This window comes from Rhineura floridana, chromosome 2 (assembly GCF_030035675.1).
Source record: "Rhineura floridana isolate rRhiFlo1 chromosome 2, rRhiFlo1.hap2, whole genome shotgun sequence".
NCBI classification, from domain to species: domain Eukaryota; kingdom Metazoa; phylum Chordata; class Lepidosauria; order Squamata; family Rhineuridae; genus Rhineura; species Rhineura floridana.
The window spans coordinates 9,341,700-9,355,327 of NC_084481.1; the positions used below are offsets into that span (position 1 = coordinate 9,341,700).

A 13,628-nucleotide genomic window follows, 5' to 3' on the forward strand; every position below is an offset into this window, starting at 1 on the left:
CAATTGAAAGTAAACCCCAAGTGGGCAGGAGAAGGGAGCTGAAAGATCCCCCCCAAACACACGTTTTGCCCTGATACTACTGCATAACCCAGCACTTTTTAATTGTGGCAGGGATAGCTATTGGTTTTGGAGCCCTGCTTGGGGTGGGGGGGGCAAGCAGCTAGGATGCAGCTGTTACAGAATGAAAGGTGCTGACCATGTGCAGGGTTTAGTTCCCCTCTTCTACCCACCAACACTGGTCTTTTAATTGCATCCCTCCCCACCCTCAGCACACACTTTATAAGAATATGCAGGCACCGCACAGCCAATTTTAGTAATGGGTTTCCAAAGTCACATGCAGTTTGACTTTGAGGAGCTGCAGATTTTATCAGTGACTGGATGCAAGTCCACTGGTAATCCCATATATATTCCTCTTTCTCCCCCTCTAGGATACACACCTTAACATGGTGTGGGGGGTTGAGAGTGTTGAAGAAGCTGAGAGCGATGCCGTCAGGAGTCTAGACCAAGAGGCTAGACTCCCAGTAAGGTGGGATGGTCAAAGCTGAGACACCAGACTAAGATGCATCCAAACTCAGAGGAAGGCAATGGTAAACCATCTCTGAATACCTCTTACCACGAAAACCCTATGAACAGAGTATCCAAAATGCAACACGAGATAGTGCTGGAAGATGAGACCCCCAGGTCAGAAGGCACTCACTGAGCTACTGGGGAAGAACAAAGGACAAGTATGAGCAGCGCTGTGACTAATGACACAGCTGGGTCAAAGCCGAAAGGAAGCTCAGAGGCTGATGCGCACAGATGCAAAAGGAGAGTCCGGAGTTGTATCACACCCACAATAGGAACATGGAATGTGAGAAGCATGAACCAGGGAAAGGTAGAGATTGTCAAGCAAGAAATGGAACGCATCAACATTACAATACTTGGCGTGAGTAAATTAAAATGGGTGGGAATGGGACATTTTCAATCAGGCAACTACAAAATATTTCATGCAGGAAATGAGAAATTAAGAAGAAATGGAGTTGCTTTAATAGTGAGAAGTGATGTAGCAAAAGCAATTAGGAGCTACAACACAAGGTCTGAGCGAGTGATATCAATAAGATTAAACTGGCAACCTATCAACATAACCATCATCCAAGTCTACACTCCAATGGGAAAGAAGAGGACTTGGAGAGATTTTACGCAGAAGTACAGGAAGAAATTGATCACACACCAAAACAAGATGTTCTGATAATCATGGCAAACTGGAATGCAAAAGTTGGGAACAGAGAAGAACTAGGAATTGTGAGGAAATGGGGCTTAGGAGAAAGAAATGAAGCAGGAGAAAGACTTATTGAATTCTGTGAAGCCAATAATTTGTTTCTTGCAAACACTTTTTTTGAACAACCGAAAAGATGACTGAACACATGGACATCACCAAATGGTCAATATAGGAATCCAGTTGATTATATCATTGGTAGCAGAAGATGGAGAAGTTCCATACTCTCTGCAAAAACAAGACCAGGAGCAGATTGCGGTACAGATCATGAAATGGTCGTATCGAAAATCAGAGTAAAGCTAAAGAAGAAGAACAAAGCAATCATAATGACAAAATACAATTTAAATAACATCTCAGAAGATTATAAAGATCAAATAAGGAACAGGTTTGAGGCCTTAAACTTAGTTGACAGAGAACCAGAAGAACCATGGAGTGAAGTCAGAGACATTATCAGGGAAAAATACAAAAAGACAATACCTCTCGTTAAAAAGAGAGAAAGACCTCAATGGATGACTGAAGAAACTCTTAAAATGGTTAGAGAAGGAAAGCAAAAGCAAAAGGAGATAGAAACATGGTCAGAACCCTAAATCCAATAATACAGCGACTAGTACGTAGGGACAAAGTGTACTATTACAATAGTTATTGTATAGAAATAGAAGAGGACAACAAAAAGGGAAGAACAAGAGCCCTGTTCCAAACGATTAGAGAAATGAAAGGGAAATTTAAACCAAGAGTAGGGATGTTGAATAATCAACAGGGGAACACACTGAATGACCGAGATGAAATAAAAGGAAGATGGAAGCAATACACTGAAAAACTCTATAAAAGAGATGCAAAGATGACAGATTCATTCATGGAGGAACCGTATGATGAAGAACCGGAAATTTTAGAATGTGATGTGAAAGCTGCTCTTAAAATACTTGGAAGAAACAAATCACCAGGAATAGATGGCATACCAATAGAGTTGCTACAAGCTACTGAGACTGAATCTGTCCAAATTTTGAGAGAAATCTGTGAATAAATATGAAAAAGAAAACAATGGCCCAGAGACTGGAAGCGTTTAATATACATCCCAATTCTAAAGAAAGGGGATCCAAGAGAATACAGTAATTATCGAACTATTGCCTTAATATCCCATGCAAGTAAAGTAATGCTCAAGATTCTACAACAAAGGCTCTTACCATATATTGAGTGAGAAATGTCAGACGTCTAAGCTGGATTTAGAAAGGGAAGAGGCACCAGAGATCATATCACAAACATACGTTGGATAATGGAACGGACCAAGGAATTTCAGAAGAAAATCACCCTGTGCTTTATAGACTACAGCAAAGCCTTTGACTGTGTAGATCATGAAAAACTATGGAATGCTTTAAAAGAAATGGGGGTGCCACAGCATCTGATTGTCCTGATGCGCAACCTATACTCTGGACAAGAGGCTACTGTAAGGACAGAATATGGAGAAACCGATTGGTTCCCCATCGGAAAGGGTGTGAGACAGGGGTGAATTTTATCACCCTATCTGTTTAATCTGTACGCAGAACATATCATACGGAAAGCGGGACTGGACCAAGATGAAGGAGGTGTGAAAATTGGAAGGAGAAATATCAATAATTTAAGGTATGCAGACAATACCAGACTATTAGCAGAAACTAGTAATGATTTGAAACGAATGCTGATGAAAGTTAAAGAGGAAAGCACAAAAACAAGACTACAGCTGAACGTCAAAAAGACTAAAGTAATGACAGGAGAAGATTTATGTAACTTTACAGCTGACAATCAGCAGATTGAACTTGTCAAGGAATATCAATACCTTGGCACAGTCATTAACCAAAATGGAGACAATAGTCAAGAAATCAGAAGAAGGCTAGGACTGGAAGGCCAGCTATAAGAGAACTAGAAAAGGTCCTCAAATGCAAAGATGTATCACTGAACACTAAAGTCAGGATCATTCAGACCATGGTATTCCTGATCTCTGTGTATGGATGTGAAAGTTGGACAGTGAAGAAAGTTGGTAAGAGAAAAATCAACTCATTTGAAATGTGGTGTTGGAGGAGAGCTTTGCGGATACCATGGACTGAGAAAAAGACAAATAATTGGGTGTTAGAACAAACCAGACCTATCACTAGAAGCTAAAATGATGAAACTGAGGTTATCATACTTTGGATACATAATGAGAAGACATGATTCACTAGAAAAGACCATAATGCTGGGAAAAACAGAAGGGAGTAGAAAAAGAGGAAGACCAAACAAGAGATGGATTGATTCCATACGGGAAGCCACAGACCTGAACTTACAAGATCTGAACAGGGTGATTCATGACAGATGCTCTTGGAGGTCGCTGATTCATAGGGTCGCCATAAGTCGTAGTTGACATGAAGGCACATAACAACAAAATTGCTCTTTCTAAGAGAAGAGCAGAATTCAAGGATAATATCTAAGGCCATCTAAAAACTTGAGCAGTTTGCTGTTCTTTGAGAGACAGAAATAAGAACAACCTTAGCTGTGCCTCTTTCAAAAGCTAAAGGGACAGAGCTAGTGGATAGGGATGATGTTAGGTTGATAAAGAAGGGTGTGTTGGTGCCAGAACTTGGTGAACTGGAACAGCAGAGCATTTGGGCACAAAGAATGGGCAGAAGACGGGAAAGCAAAGATGGGAACAGGTGAAGAGTAATACAGTATTGCATAAGCCAGCCAGGTGTGGTCTAGAATGGACAGATGTCAAAGGTATGGATGTTCTGAATGGGTGATCCGGCTGATTTTTCACAGGACAAGGACGCCATCATTATGCGGCTTCCTACTCCACTCAGAAAGAGGAGATTCTTTACCACTTAGCAGCTTATGCTGCCGGCATCCACTCGCAACATTTTGCACATTGTTTGCATAGAATTAAACTGACCTGATGAAAGGAGGCAGAGCACTGGAAAACCATCAGTTCCATTTTGACATAATCCATAAAAATAATTCTGCAGAGTGATCAACCATGGAAAAGCTGTGACCTATATTAGAGGAGATACAGCCACATGCAGCTCCTAGACCTAGCATGGTGATGGGCTAATGGTACTGTTTTATGTAATTACATTCTTAAAGCAAAAACCTTTAAGTAATAATAATCATGCAGTGCGGTGTAGTAGTTATGAGTTTCAGGCAAGGAATGGGGAGACCCAAATGAAATCACCACTCAGCTATGAAGCTCATTGGGTAACCTAAGGTATCTCTGAGGGTGGTAGCGAGGATAAAATTAAATGGAGAAAGAGAATCCTGTACATAGCCCTGAACGTCTTGGAGGAAAAGTAGGATAAAAACATAATAATGACATTTTCACATTTTACGGAATTCAAATTTGAATACATAATAATTAGCCATTTATTATGCACCTAAATGGACTGCCATGCACCTTCACTTCAGCTAAGGCTAAAGGGACCCAGGTTTAAGCCCATATGTACTTCATACATTTATGTGGCAGCATCTCGTATGTGAAACTCCCTGCCCCAAGGTTATCTTCCTTTTTATTTGTGTTCCATTAGCAGCTGAAAACATTCCTTCTTCACCAAGCTTTTGACTCTGTTGCTGTCCTTTGTGGGGGGGGGGGTTGGTGCTATTTTTAATTTTGTCAATTTATCTTTTGGATTATTGGATTATTGTTGCTTTATGTTTGCTTTTTTACTTGTAAGCTTCTTTAAGCAACTCCTTTTTGAAGGTGAAGACGGGGTACAAATTTTTAAATAAACAGAAATAAAAACAAAAGTAAATAATCCAAAACTCAAAAAGTTATTACCACTCAGGGAGTTGCACCACAAAAAAACCCCTCCAAAAACAGAAAACAAAAAATAACACCCAAATCTAATTCCAGTGACTTTACCTTTCTACAGATGTCAACAGGTCTTACATGCTTAAATTACACTTTCATTAAAATCCAGAATTAAGGCTAGAATGCTTATGTTGTGGCAGATTCTGAGGGCCATAAAAATTAAAATTTAAAAATGTAAAATTTGTTGCCTAATTTTGCACCAAAAATGTAATAGGGTGGGGTGGTAGGATATCACATAAAATATTTTGAAATCAATGGTAATGCTTGTGCATCCTACTCACTGGGTCCTGGCTGGCATTTGTTCCTTTAGCAAAAGCACCCTTTTTGTTTTCTGCACTTGGGTAGCTTTTCTAAAATAGGTTGCCCATCTATTATTGAGTAGTAATAAGAATATGAGAAGGATGATATTAAAACAAGATAGATTAGCAAGACGTTGTTCACAGCTGATTGCAAAACAAAAGCCCATCAACCCAAAATTTTCCCTTAAGTGCAGTGATTCATGCCTCCCAGTCCATGGATGAAAACAAAGATCTACAAACAACTAGAAAGCATTCCCCCCTCCTATCAAAAATACAGTTTGACTAAGCTTGTAATGCTCCTTCTCGGCAAAGCCATTTTCTCTTTACTGCAGTTTAGGCTAGAAGTCAAAATTTCCATTTCAATACATATTTTCCAAGGCTTGGAAGACGAAGGAGCGCACTATACGTAAATCGAAAGCCATTATGATTTGCTTAGAGACAGTGTATAAAGCTCTCTTTATGTGCTTTTTTTAAATACACAAAACCTAAGTCAAACCTCAAAAGCAGGATTGCCACCTATTTGAAATTGCTAAAATGACAGTCAACTTTTATCTGGCCATTTCAATGGTTCTTAAGCTGTCATTTATTTGTCAAAGCAACAAATGGCTTTGGTCGCCTGAAAGGTGCCATGGAGAAAGTTCCATCAATTCTGTCTCCAACTAGGTTGCAATAAGCCTGACCTATCTAGAGTTACAAATCCATAGGATATTTACCAGTTCCAAGTGCTTGAATACATTTTAAGTGAAAATACTGAAAATAATTCCTGCTTGATCATGGGATATGACCGTGAAGACAATGCTTACTAATTAGTTTTGTCTCCGGCAGCACATAGTAGGAACACAAGGAAAGTGTAATTGATGCCCTGAAAAGTCTAAAAATTGGATAAGCCATTTGCAGTTTTATGCCGATATTCTTAATGGGGATGAATAAAATTGTTATGCTTTACTATGTCACAATGTATTAGGCAATGGGCTGAAAACAAAGCCTCTCAACCTGCATTGGCAAATGATGCTGCCAGGGTCTGCTACGCGCCTACCGTATCCAGAAGAGTTTTCCTTTGGCAAGTTAGCACGGAGAATGAAGTTATTCAAGCTGTTAAGGTAGGCTGGGAGGCTGTGATAACCTTCAGGATTATACCAGACCTATATTTAAGTTTGAGAGAAGAACAACAGGGAACACTTACTCATTTTTGCTTTTAATTAGCCCTTTTTCTACTCCCCCCCCCAACTCAAACAAGGTACAGTTGTGGAGGGCAATTTCCAGAAACACACACATATCAGTGTGAGGAAGTCTGGCCTCAACCTTCCTTAGGGATCAATGGAAAATGCCTGAATTTCATATAATCAATGCTTATCTCATAATAATGATGTTTGGAGTGGCTTGTATTTGCTTAAGTTATAAAGAAGAAGTAGGCAAACTGCATGACTGAGAAAGACTAGGTGCCCAGAAAGCAGAAGTGGTTAGAGAAAGATTTGCAACAGTGGAGAGTTTTATGGTAAGAAGCAGGGTCAACAGGATATGCCGGAAACGTGATTGTGCCTTGTGACTTGTACCTTAACCCATATATGGAGACCCCATCTAAATGTATAACATTGCTTCCTTATATGGTAATCTCAGTGCATTACATGCCATGCCTATATATCTGTGTGTAGCCGTGCCTCAGGCAGAGAGATTTCCTTTAGTGGTCAGGCAACTGGCACTGGGCACTCTCTCCTCATGGCCATCAGTACTTTCTTTTATTACAATAAACATCTGTCCAATCAACAGTTCTCCTAAATTCATTGTGAAGAGTGTTTCTTCGACAAGTGCCATGATGCTGCCAAAAAAGCTTCTCATGTTGTTGATTTTTAAAGAGGTTTGGCTCTACACATGGGAGAACATGCAGATTTCAAGGATGAAAAAGTTCCATTCCGTTGATATAAATCAAACAACAACAACAACAATTTATACTTAAGGGCCGGTTATCTATCGTAGAGCCGGTCTGGAGGTGAAGGATGATATTGCATGAACAGTGACTGGCAGGTGAATCTTACCAATGCTGAGAATGGGAAAAAATCCTGCACATTTGAGGGCAGCGGGCTACCTTACACCTGAGAGCATGGAACACTCTGTTTGCCAATACCGTGGCCCACTCAACCTGATATCCACTTCCTCAAGCAAATGCTGTAGTGCAGTATGCATCACATGAGCAGTGAAATGCATATACATGCACAGTGCCTGCTGCAGTTCATGGCCTGAGCTGGCTGGCTTTCTGCTGCTCCAACAGTGCTCTCCGTGATGAACTGGGGCACGATGATCAAGACAGACAGTCCATGGCAGCAACAAGAAAGCATCATCACTGCCAAACTATTGGCTCAGGAACATGGGAACTGTCATGGGGGTCAGGAGAAATGGCTGGGAAGATATGCTCAGGAGGAATGGCTGGGGGCACTGCTGCAGCCACCCACCCAAGCAACTAACACCTGAGGTTGCCACCTCACTCTGCCTAATGGTCGGCCCGGCCTTGTGAAGCTTGCAAAGGATGAACAACATGTTGTTACACTCACCCACACTTCTCTAAGCAGTGGGAAGTTCCAGAGAAACAGTGCATACCTGGGCTTGGCTTTCTTTGGAAGGTCACTGAGGATGTTTTAAGATACTTTGTAATATTTGTGTATGTACACTGTCCCACAGCAGAGAGAGGCACTCTTGCATCCCTTGAAGCTGTTAGCTTACAGAGCTTCCCAAAACTCAACCTTTCTTTGTCTCTCTCTTAAACTGCAGTCTCTTCTCCCTTGTTACCCTTTCTCACTATCTGGCTGAAGGGGTGATCACAGAACTAGTCATCTCCTCTAACCATCTTCTAATCTTCTTGGGCCATTTACCTGTAGCTTCCCTAACAAAATATGTGCCTGGCAGCTTTGCCATTGAGTATCAAGGGAGTTTCCAGTAGCACTTGTGGCTCCAGTAACCTTCTCCAGTCCAAACCCCCAATGTTACAACAGTTTTGTAGCTGAAGCTTTCCGCTCTGCTCTGCTGGCTAGCTAAACAGCAGTATGGTGGCTTAAGTCCAATAAGTCCCACTGAAGTCAACTGAAAGTCACCATACAATCTTAGAATGGTAGAGTTGAAAGGACCTATAAGACCATAGAGTCTAACCCCCTGCTCAATGCAGGAATCCAAGTTAAAGCCTACCAGCTGGTGGCTCTCCAGGTGCCTCTTGAATGCTTCCAGTGTTGGAGAGCCCACCATCTCCATAGGTAATTGGTTCCATTGTCATACTGCTCTAACAGTTAGGAAGTTTGAATCCCATGTCTTTCCTATTTAGGGTTGCCAGGTCAGAAGCATCCCAAAACCTTAGATTTCGGGGGCGGGCCCTAGTGACATGAGTGAGACTCTATTAGTACATAATATCTCTGCTCTGAAATCTGCACTGGTTGCTGATTTGCTACCAGGCCAAGTTCAAGGTGTGCTTTCCATGTTATGGGTTCCACATAGTACTTGTTCTGCTCTTGTAAGAAATCAGTCTTTTAATGTGATAGCACCTATGCTTTGGAACTCCCTGCCTATTGATATTAGGCAGACACCTTCATTGTACTCTTTTCAGCACCTGCTAAAATTGTTTTTGTTTAGGCAAGCCCATCCAGGCACGTAGAAGCTATTATGTTTTTAATCTCTTTTTAACTCATTGTTGGTTTTATTATTTTGAATGTTTTTAAATATCTGTCTTGAACTGTTTTTGCCAAAAAATGTATTGTTTTAATTCCTTCTGTAAACCGCTTTGAGATTTTTTACAATAAAGCAGTATATAAATCTTGTAAATAAAATACATAAATAAATTTTGGAGTCACTTTGGCCCTTGGGGCTCTTCCCACTTTTAGGAACAAAGGAATCTGCCTTACACTCACTCAGGCCATTTCGTACCATCCAGCTCAATACTGATGACATGGACTAGCATTGGCTCTCCTGGATTCCAGGCAATAGTCTTTTCCAGAAATTGAATTTTGGACCTTTCCATGCAAAGCATATGTCCTACCACTGAGCTACAACCCTTCCCCTGTTTAAAAAAGTATCTTTTACAATTGTTCTTTTCAATTCCCTAACGAATGCACATCATACCTAGGGCAGATCCACACCATTCATTTAAAGCACATTGAATACACATTTGAAGGACATGAATCCCACCACAGAATCATGGGAACTGTAGTTTGTTAAGGGTAGTGAGAACTATAACTGTGAGGGGGAAATTACACTTCTCAGGATTCTTTAGGGGAAGTTATGCGCTTTAAATGCGAGTTGGATGTGCTTTAAATGTATTATGTGGATTTACTTCATAAACTTTGTAAATGTAAATCATTTAAATTATTTTTTTAAATGGAAATGAGCTATAAAATGTACTGGGTGACCATGTGCTACGCACCATCTCTCAGCCTATCTGCCCCTCAGGATGAAAACCACAGAAGGGAACCATGACCACCCCAAGGAAGAAGGGCACACTTAAAATGTAGAAGAAATAATAATCTACAACCATAGTGTGAAATCAAATACTTATTGGGACACAGTATGAAGAAATATGTATATAAGCATGACTATCAAATATGTTTATTATTTGCACAACCTGTAAAGATATTTATAGTGCAATCCTATGTTTCTTTACTCAGAAGCAAATCCCAATGTATTCAATGGGGCTTACTCAAACAGGGAAGTGTACAGAGAACTGCAAACTCAAGTGATAAGAAACTTCATTCACCCAACCCAATATTCAGAATAATGCCACTTTAAGCTGTTTTGCAACTGTTTACACTTGTTTTTATGGTTAGTGGAATTTAACGGAATATATGAGCTGCCTTGGTTTCCAATCACCAGTCCTACCTTACAGGGTTGTTGGAAATACTCCATATGCACACACTCACTGGAGATGTAAAAATACATACACCCCATATAAATAGTTTATTGTCAAACAGTTGGTCACTGCAGAACATTTTTTTAAAAAACAGTATTAGTTTCCTAGATAATGAAAACTGATACTTATGTATGCCCTGCCTAATCGCTTCAAAAAATAGAACTGGAGGGGGAGAGAAAGATTTACAACACAAACACAATTCTTTGCTATGTTCACTCAAAAATCCCATTAATTTACAGCACAATCCTAACCATGTCTACTTAAAACTACTGAATTCAATGGGGTTTACTCCAGGTATGTAGGATTAGCATTGCAGCCTTATTCCCAGAAAAGCTTCATATTGGGAAGGTTTTCAAAACACTGCCCTCTGTAACAGCCCAGGAAAATTTAGACTTGTTTGACTCCTTCACACAAGAGAGAAAAAAACTGAAAGCTATATACTTACTCAACTTATGAGATTTTCAAATAAGCAGAAAAAAACAACCTGGCATTGCAATGGGGTCTAGGCACTGCCTGGAGGTCAACAAATCACAACCCTGACTTCACTTATTGGCTACAAACCTGAAAGGGCAGGATTAGAGCAGCCAGCTAAGAGATCATTTCACAGACATTGTGGAGGGGGGGCAGTTGACATTTAAGTGTATCTCTCGTGAACCAGACCACCTAGAAACTATTTTTAAAAAAATTACAGCTGAGAGTCCAGAGATTAACGTGACTTACCTGGAGACCCAGAGAGGACCCCCAAAATCCGGAGTCTCCAGGCAAAAACCGGAGATCTGGCAACCCTATTCCTGTTCTATGTGTCCTTAGGCGAGTCATTCTATCTTAGCTGTAATTCCGCATCTGACTGACCTACCTTAGAAGGTTGCTGTAATGTTTATAAGCAGATAATGTATGTGGAGCACTTTGAACACTTGAAAGCACTACACAAATGCTATTAGTTTCTTGGATGCTAATGTAATGGCTTTGAGAAAATCAGGGATATTTTCTTTCTGTGAGCTGCTTCATACATTATGGCTTGATCCATACATAGCAATAAACCATGGTTAATATTACCTATAGCTAATAAACCATAGTTAAAGCTGAGGTATCTGGTAGACAGTCATTTAAACCTTGATTTATTATATCACAGAATAGCACCAGTGAAAGCAGCCAAATCTTGAGAGTGGTTTGGAGTTCTTGCTGCTCTTTGCTTGTGATTGTAGCTTTTGGGCGGTGAGAGCTCCATAATTAAGGACTACGTAATGCTAAGTTCAAATGTAATGCTAAACTATGGTTACCTAAAGTTTATAAACCAACTACAATTCTTGATTAATGAGCAACCTTTAACCATAGCTAATAAACCACAATTACGTATGGTTAAAGGTTGCTCATTTATCAAGAATTGTAGTTGGTTTATAAACTTTAGGTAACCATAGTTTAGCATTACATTTGAACCATAGCTAATAAACCACAATTACGAAATCCAGGATTCTATGAGAAAGGAGAATAAAGATAGATCTGGAAAACCAAAAAAGGATGAAAGAAAAATTAAAGGCAAGGTTCAAAATATGGAGATTGGATTAAATATGGACTTAGAAAAACAATTGGATTTCCTGGCTGTGATGGATCCTGGAGACAAATATTACTGTTTGGAACTCAGCGCTGTCCCTGAAGGAATTGGTGAAGAGATTGGTGATAAAGATATCATCGGTTCGAAAAAATTTCTGGATTGGAAGGATTTGATGGAACTTGAAATGGAGAAAGTTAACAGAATTAATCCCTGTTTTGTGTCAATGGAAAAACCTTCAAGAGATGTGCTAGTGTATTCTGTAAAAAAGAGGAACAGAGATGCGGCTTTGCAACAATTTTTCAGTGATACGTTCGGAATTGATGGCAAGGAAATATCTGTGATAAAGGAAATTCCTATCAGACTCTTATTATATGACTATGACAGCAAGATTATTGGGTGCGTAAAGATGGAAGATGGAACCAACACTGATAATGGAAGAAGAGCGATTTGAAATTACTGGACTTAATAGACTTGATGAGTTGGATTAATTGACATGTTTATCTAGAAAAAAATTGATGGACATATATCTCAAGGATTGGAAACTTCCCTTTGACTTTTTGTGGAAGAATAAAATGATATGATGTTAATGAGATTTGATACCAACTAAGATAACCGCTGGAGGAAGGTGATTTTATAATCTATTAAGAGACAGGCTTGTTATATATTATAGACTTATAGCTGAACTACGACAAATCGGAAGTCAATAGTTTTTATTCTTTTTTTTTCTTTTTTTATTGTATTGATTTGTGTTTTTTCTTTTTGTATTGTTTTGGTTTTGAAAATTTGAATAAAAATTAATTGAAAAAATAAATAAACCACAATTACGCTGCTGCGATGCATTCATGCATACACTAAGCCATGGTTAACCATAGTTTAGCTTTATGGGCAAACCAGACCTACCCAACAACAAAACACATGTTTCCACCATAGCCAATTCATGGCACTTGCACCCATATGTAAGCTACCCAGAAAACCTCATGCATTGGGGCAGCATATGAATGTGAAAAATAAAAAATAATAATATAAGTTGTGTGCACACATTATGGTTTTAAGGAGCACAGATAAAACATTTTGGCTATAAACCTCAAATAGGTAACATGTGAGAGCCCTAAACCTAATACTCTTTCATAAACTCTGTACTGCTTTTATTTGGGTGATGGCAATGTCCTAAGTTTTTATTTAATTATTTTAGCCAGTTTCAACTAGGCTATTTTTATATACACATTTCAAACATAATAAACCACTTTTACAGATTTTCATTCCTTATTTTAATGACAGTAGTTTACCTTAGTTATTGTTCTGTTAGCAGGTACTGGCTTTATATCAAACTGTAGATCACTAGTCAAAGGCAGCCCAAAACTCCAACCACCATACCTATATGGGAAAAATAAAACGTCTTAGGAAATACAGTACAGTCATGAGCTACACATACTAGACGTGATATAATTGACTCATTCCTTGGAGGTGGGTAGAACTATGAGGCTTAGCAGTCCAGTCATATAATGTACCGCAATGGTGCATAAGTACTTATATCAAGGAAATACCAACAGCTAAGCCAGCACATTAAAAGCTTGACAAAGAATGGGAATTGCAAATGGTTGTTAGCATTTTTTTTAACATTTTCAGGATTTAACAGTCTAACACACAATGAAGCAGAGCCACAACATTTCTAATTTTACCTTTATAAAACCAAGTATCTGCAAATGCCACAATAAATCAGATAATGAAATTTAAATGCTTTATGCACTTTTCCTATTTTTTAAAAAAATATTCTTGGCTGAACAATTTGCTATTTCTGAACTTTGAAAAATGTTTGCTACTTTTTACAGTAG

The 13,628-nt window shown here is 39.2% G+C and overlaps 1 protein-coding gene across 2 annotated transcripts in view; it reads right to left on the bottom strand.

Moving 5' to 3' along the window:
• The window catches only part of ABCA12 (ATP binding cassette subfamily A member 12), a 176,381-nt gene that overhangs the window by 43,363 nt on the left and 119,390 nt on the right, over positions 1-13,628 (bottom strand). For both annotated transcript variants that reach the window (XM_061607702.1, XM_061607703.1), the window contains 2 exons: positions 13,083-13,170; positions 6,399-6,504 (listed from right to left, as the gene is read on the bottom strand). In XM_061607702.1, coding sequence (XP_061463686.1) covers positions 6,399-6,504; positions 13,083-13,170 — 194 coding nt within the window. The remainder of the gene's footprint in view (positions 1-6,398; positions 6,505-13,082; positions 13,171-13,628) is intronic.